Consider the following 6,144-nt stretch of genomic DNA (forward strand, 5'->3'; position numbering starts at 1 on the left):
TCATCCAGGGCTTCAGCCACCTCTGTGCACAAAAGGGTTCCCTTTTAAGACAAAATGTCTATACAATAATTTTTTGGGGGTGTACAAGAGTAGATGGCAGCTTTATTGTGATTCCTTTGTTTGGTCACAAAGCAGTTAATAAACGTTTCCCATACATTAGAAGCTTTTTCTGTAAAAAGCCCGGTCCATCAGTAATTAGTGTGGATGCGCCGAGTTCATTAGCTTGCTTCATTTGCCAGGCTGTGGGATAAATGATTACAAAGTTCCATTTCTCCTTGTGCAGCTCCTTAATGTCCCGCAGTCTTTAAATAACCCATTCTGGTGATATGCTCACAGGTGGCTGCTCTGGAATGACATTGCTAGGACAGTTTCAATTTGTGGAATCTGTGAAATTTGTTAGGCTAATCTCTATTGGAACTAATTAAATTATGTCTTTTATTGCTCGGCCACCTGATCCCACAAAAGCATGTTCACACCAGATTTATCATATCTATCCCCCAGTGTCTTCCTAACCGGCTGCTAATCATTTTTCTTTCAGCTATTTGTCCAGTCCAATCAGGGTGATGAGGAGACAACCAAAATCACATACTTTACTTTTATCGGGACCCCAGTACAGGCAACAAATATGAACGACTTCAAGAGAGTGAGTATTGGAGACCCTTTCCGGTTAAGTGTATTCTTTTCGTCGTTGTGTCACTTAATAAAGGGCCTGTCGATAGGCAATGTTTGTAAACCAATACAAATTGCATAGTCCACTTTATATTTACTATATGGGGTGTCTGCATTCACCAGATAGATGCTGTGTGTTCATCCAGATATTGGCTTTCAGCATTTGGTCACATGACCTTTTCAACGTATAAGCAGAGTCAGTTGCCTCTACCTAAAATGTCTCTAGCCCATAACTTTTCTGCTGAGGTCATATGTTCAAATGGAAGCATTAGGTCCCAAGACAAGCCTTAGCAGGCCAGTCAATCCAAAGCTGGTATTCCACATGTTGGTAATGCTGAACTCTCCCCCAGTCTGAGTGCTACTGTTGACATGATTGCAAAGAGTTTTATGGAATAATAATAATTAGGGATGCGCCGATATATCGGCCGAAAATGGCACTTTTGGCATAATGCCAAAAGTGCAATTTTCTGGCCGATACAGAGGTGCATCCTATTCTCTCCTTCCCGCTGGGCGCCGAGCTGTGTCGCAGGCGGCCGAGCGCTGTGAGGAGGGAGAGCGGGTAACGGCAGTCATTGATCAGTGAGTGTTGAGGCCAGAGTATGGTTACTATATCCTCAATTTTGAATGAATGGGAAGTGATCTACATTACCTCCTCTTCATTCATGATTGTGGTTATAGTAAACATACTCTGTCATTGATAACAGGGGCTGCAAGAAAAGAGATTGAGGATTCTGTGTCTTCACTCTCTTTTTCTATTTTAAAAGGGAAATATCATTGATCTGTTTAGACCCCTAATATTTCCCCTAAGCCCCTAAAAGTAAAAAATAAATAAAATAAAAATATTTCGGTTTTGAAATGTTCATTGCGGTGCACCTCTAATAATGAGATAAATTAATTTGTGTCTTTCATTTCTCCTTGGGCTACAGCTTTAAAGAAAAGCCCTACACGCCAACTACTTTATTCTCACCACTGTAGTGCTCCTCTGCCGCAGTCAAAATCGGAATACCTGGTTTTGGAGCCCTGAGGGAGTAATGTCATGTGATAGTGTTTGGGCCTATGAAAAACATGATTTTCAAAACATGAATTTCCAGGATACCAAATCATTTTGTATGATGACATGGTTCCACTTTCTGCGGCATTCTTTTGGGGTGTGTGTAGAGACGGAACTCTTTACGCCCTGGGATTGGCAAAAAGTTGGCTGTACAACACTGAGCATAAAACGGGGAAGAGGACCGGTGCCGGATCCCCGAGCGAGTGAGCACATTTTTCATGCTGCTTTCTTGCTCAGTCAATGCTGTAAGCTCGTTGTCCGATTGTGTTGGAGCGTACACAGGGTTGGTGATGTCCTAGTCCGCGCATGACAGTGTTTGGGCTTGGGCCTAAGCCTAGGAGGTCACGTGTTCCCCTTAAGCCAAAAGCACAGGGTATTTTGCAGCAGCTCTGACTGTGCAACTGAGTGGTGGGAGAGCTTTAGAAGGTAAGTATAGGTGGGTCAGGGTTGTGTAAAAGACTCTCTCTCCCTTTGCCCTGTGTGGACGAAGTGACAGTCTCTTTAAATATAGTGGGGAGAATTTTTCAAAACTGGAGCAGACAATCTGGAGCAGTTGCCCATGACAACCAATCAGAATCTCTCTTCAGTTTGCTCAGTTGAGATTTGAAAATGAGAGAGAGAAGCTGATTGGTTGCTGTGCACAGCTGCCCCAGTTTTTGTCTGCTCCCCTCACAATGTTTAAAATGTAGTTCTCCTTTTAATGATAAAAAAAACCTCCATCTTTTCATGAAATTATTCTAAAACTGTCTTTTTTTTTTCTCTTTTCTGAGATGTTGAATTTTGCTCCATCCCACACATTGCCATCTTCCCCTGTGTACAGTGAACAAGTATTTCATTGTTGGTAATTCTCTTCCCTCTTACAGGTTGTAGGGAAAAAAGGAGAGAGCCACTGAACACACCAAGGTCAGCATCAGAGAATGCTGGATCTTCAAGAAAAGTGCGATTGTTCAAGAGAGTTAATGTTTCCTTCAGAAAAAAATCCCAATAAATCATTGATTTTTGTTAATCCGAGTTTCCTAACAGTGATTTTATTTGGACCTGGCTATGCGCATTTGTAAATAAATAAGACTGCTTTTGCCAAATGACTTTGCGTCTGAAGAGTTTGATGGGGGTCCGGTCCATGTAACATTCAGAAATGTATGGAATTCGAGAACATGTCGCTGTTTCACCCTAGAAAAAGCTAATATACAAATATTTATTTTTTGTGTTTAATCATCAGTCTTTTCATTAACAGCCAAGCCTTCTATACAGAACCTGGGGGTGCCATTGACTGTCCCCCAGCAGCAGTGCATGTTCTAGGCTGAAGAGGTGTGCTGAACCACTGCTGGAAGTCTGCCAATGGACACCCCCAGCCTCGGGTAGAAGCCTCTGACTAGGTGGATACCAGCCATTCAAGAAATCTGTCTATTTTAACATATATCTCTTGGTGTATATATTAACTGTGTGTGCAGATCTGAGGCTGCCGCTTTAAGAAGTAATATTAAAAGTTCTGCTGTTGTGTAGAAGACATTGTTTGTTCTTTTGTAGCTTTTGTTTTGAATGCAGTCCGCTACGCTTACGAAATGTATGTTTGTGTGTTTGTTTCAATCATTCTCCATGTTCCTGCTTAAAGTGGAACTCAAGCTTAACCCTTGCAGTGGGGCTACTCTCAGTGGGGGGGGTGAGAAGAGAGAGAAGAGGCACAGGAGATTTACATTTCCGGAAGTGTTGGTCTTGGAAGAAACGTTTTTTGTATCAGATGTTGGGTGGCTTGCACAGCAGGATAGTGTGAAGACTTACCTTTTCTGATGGGATCCCTGTGCTCCTGCATCCCATGTTGGTAAGCCTGCTTCCCAGTACAGTACGCAGGCAATGCAACTGACAGGCTCCTGTATGCGGTCAATATGCCCGTAACTTTCTCTCTTGGTGTCCCCTGCATTGTCCTCCCTTTAGCCTGATTGGTCCTCCTTTTTTAACGTGCCTGATTTAAGCCTCACTGACCCTGAACCCAATTATTGTTGTAGGTTTTTTCTTGTCCTTGATCTGCCATTTGCCCATATCTGATCTCCTATGTATTGACTCTGCCTGTTTCCGGCCATGTTTTTTGCCTGCTGCCTGGACTGACCCTTTGCCTGAATACTGGCGAAGTGTCTATCTGCCGCCTAAACTGATACTTGCCTGTTTAACAACCACACTTCTGCCAGCTGCCTGGACTGACCCTTTGACTGTAAACTGACCATGTCTCTGCCTGCCATTTGCACTAATCTTTTCCCTGTTTGAGAACCACGCCTAAACTGACCTTTCTGCATGTCCCACTGTCTACGTTTGTCGAGGCACAAGTCCCAGCCGTCATCTGTGGACATCTGGATTCCAGGTGCCACAGTACCTCTTTATTCACCCTTTGCTCAGCCTTCTGTGCATCATAGCATCCTTGGGGCAACCAAGTAGCAGTAGGCCTGCTTGCCTTTAGGAAACAGTTGCTGCTACTGGAAAAGCTACATTAAGCCAGCTACATTCCCTGGCCATTCAGACCGGGGTAAGCATTACAGAAAGATATGCCATTTTTTAAATGTAACTTTGAGTAAACAGCAGAGTTGCTTTAAAATCCAGGGTGCTGGTTTAAAATACTCAGTTAAGGCATTAGAGTTATTTTGGGTCCCGCTGTTTACTATTGTTTCATATAAGTGACTATCATTCTCACTGACCGATGGAGAGCCTTCAATAACAAATCTCTCTCTCCCCCTCTCTCCTCAAGTCCAATAATAAAAATTGCTATTTAGAGGTTTTTTTGGAAGATACTTTTCCTAAAAAGAAATTATTTCCCAGTGCTTAGCAATTTTGTATGCACCCTGCATGACACATGCACCATACAGTGTACACACCGGACTCAATTATGGCATGCTCAATGGACAAAGATAAGCGATGGAGGACCCAGAAGAAATCTGCAGTGGGGGGCAGAGTAGCGAGTCTGGGCCTGCCAGCACTGGAGGAGGGCATACTAGGATGTATGTGTGCCATAATATATGCTGTGCACATGGCAAGAGCCCATTCTCAATGCTTTGTTTTGTTTGAAGCAGCTCTTTAGGGGTCCTACTGTTCTACTGCAGAACAAAAATATAATGTTAAACAAACATCAGACAGATGGGTAGCTGAAATGTAATTTTGTTTAGCTTTTTAAACAAATAGATGTGTGTGAGTTATTTTAATAATTTTCCCTTTCCCTGCTTAAAGTAAACCTATGGCTACTGTAATAATCCATGAACAGACATGGAACACAGGGACCTAGGGGTGTCCACATCTAAATTTGACTCTGATGCTTACTCGAACTATCTTCTGGGAGAAAGTGAGGAGCTGTTAAAAAGTGGGCACACCATCAGATATCTGCCAGAGCACTTTGAGAGACCCAAAACCCAAGGTGCTTAGTTATACAGAACAGATGGGATTTCAGCTCTGTCATATTGTGGACTGCCCTCTTCTTGCTATTGGTCAGTAAGGCCACACATCACACTGAGAAACCAATAGGGAAAATATGAGATGCAGGAGGAGGCAAGGTCATAGTGCAACTACAGGACTGAAGACCCTGGCATTCTGGGTGGGTTCCTGGGCGACATCTTAAGATATTTGCAGTTTTGTATAGAAATGTGGGAGGTTCCTTCTTTGGATGCCCACACTGCTGCCTATTTATTGTCCAGCGGCAATGTCCCCAAGGGCTCCAGCAGGTTGCAGTGGAGTGATGACATCAGGATGATGGGACCAGTTGGTGGCAGAAACAAACTAGTGTTGGATCGCCATTCTCTATTCAGGGTCAGGACCTACCAAAAGTGGTCCAAGGATGGAAAACAAGTGAACCAGCTTCAGGGTCATGGGAGGCCAAGGCTCAGTGATGCACATGGGAAGTGAAGGCTGGCCCATGTTCAGCAATTTGAGGTACTGGAGCTCAAATTGCTGAAAAAGTTAATACTTTTTCTGATAGAATAGTGTCTGAACACACTTTTACACAGTTTGTTGTGTATGGGGCTGCAGACTGCTCAGGGTGACCATGCTGACCCATGTCCATAGCCAAAAGCAACTACAATGGGCATGGGAGCATCAAAACTGGACCACAGAGCAATGGAAGAAGGTGGTCTGGTCTGATGAATCACCTTTTCTTTTACGTCATGTGGATGGCCGGGTGCATGTGTGTCGCTTGTGGGAAGAGATGGCACCAGGACACACTATGGGAAAAAGGCAAGCCGGCGGAGGCAGTTTGATGCTTTGGACAATGTTCTGCTGGGAATGCTTGGGTCCTGCCATTTATTTGGATGTTACTTTAACATGTATGACCTATCTAAACAAGTACACCCCTTCATGGAAATGGTATTCCCTGATGGTAGTGGCCTCTTTCAGCAGGATAATGCACCTTAACCACTGAACCACTACCAGGGTCGCAGCGGTCGCAATTGCGA

General features: G+C 43.8%; 1 protein-coding gene across 1 annotated transcript in view; it reads left to right on the forward strand.

Moving 5' to 3' along the window:
* The window catches only part of TXNL1 (thioredoxin like 1), a 21,081-nt gene extending 18,182 nt beyond the window's left edge, over positions 1-2,899 (forward strand). The window contains exons 7-8 of the mRNA XM_018576233.1: positions 539-643; positions 2,584-2,899. Coding sequence (XP_018431735.1) covers positions 539-643; positions 2,584-2,613 — 135 coding nt within the window. The 3' untranslated portion in view covers positions 2,614-2,899. The remainder of the gene's footprint in view (positions 1-538; positions 644-2,583) is intronic.
* The last annotated feature ends 3,245 nt before the right edge of the window (positions 2,900-6,144 follow it).

Source organism: Nanorana parkeri, unplaced genomic scaffold (genome assembly GCF_000935625.1).
Source record: "Nanorana parkeri isolate BGI_ZX_2015 unplaced genomic scaffold, ASM93562v1 scaffold61, whole genome shotgun sequence".
In the NCBI taxonomy this organism is placed as follows: Eukaryota; Metazoa; Chordata; class Amphibia; order Anura; family Dicroglossidae; genus Nanorana; species Nanorana parkeri.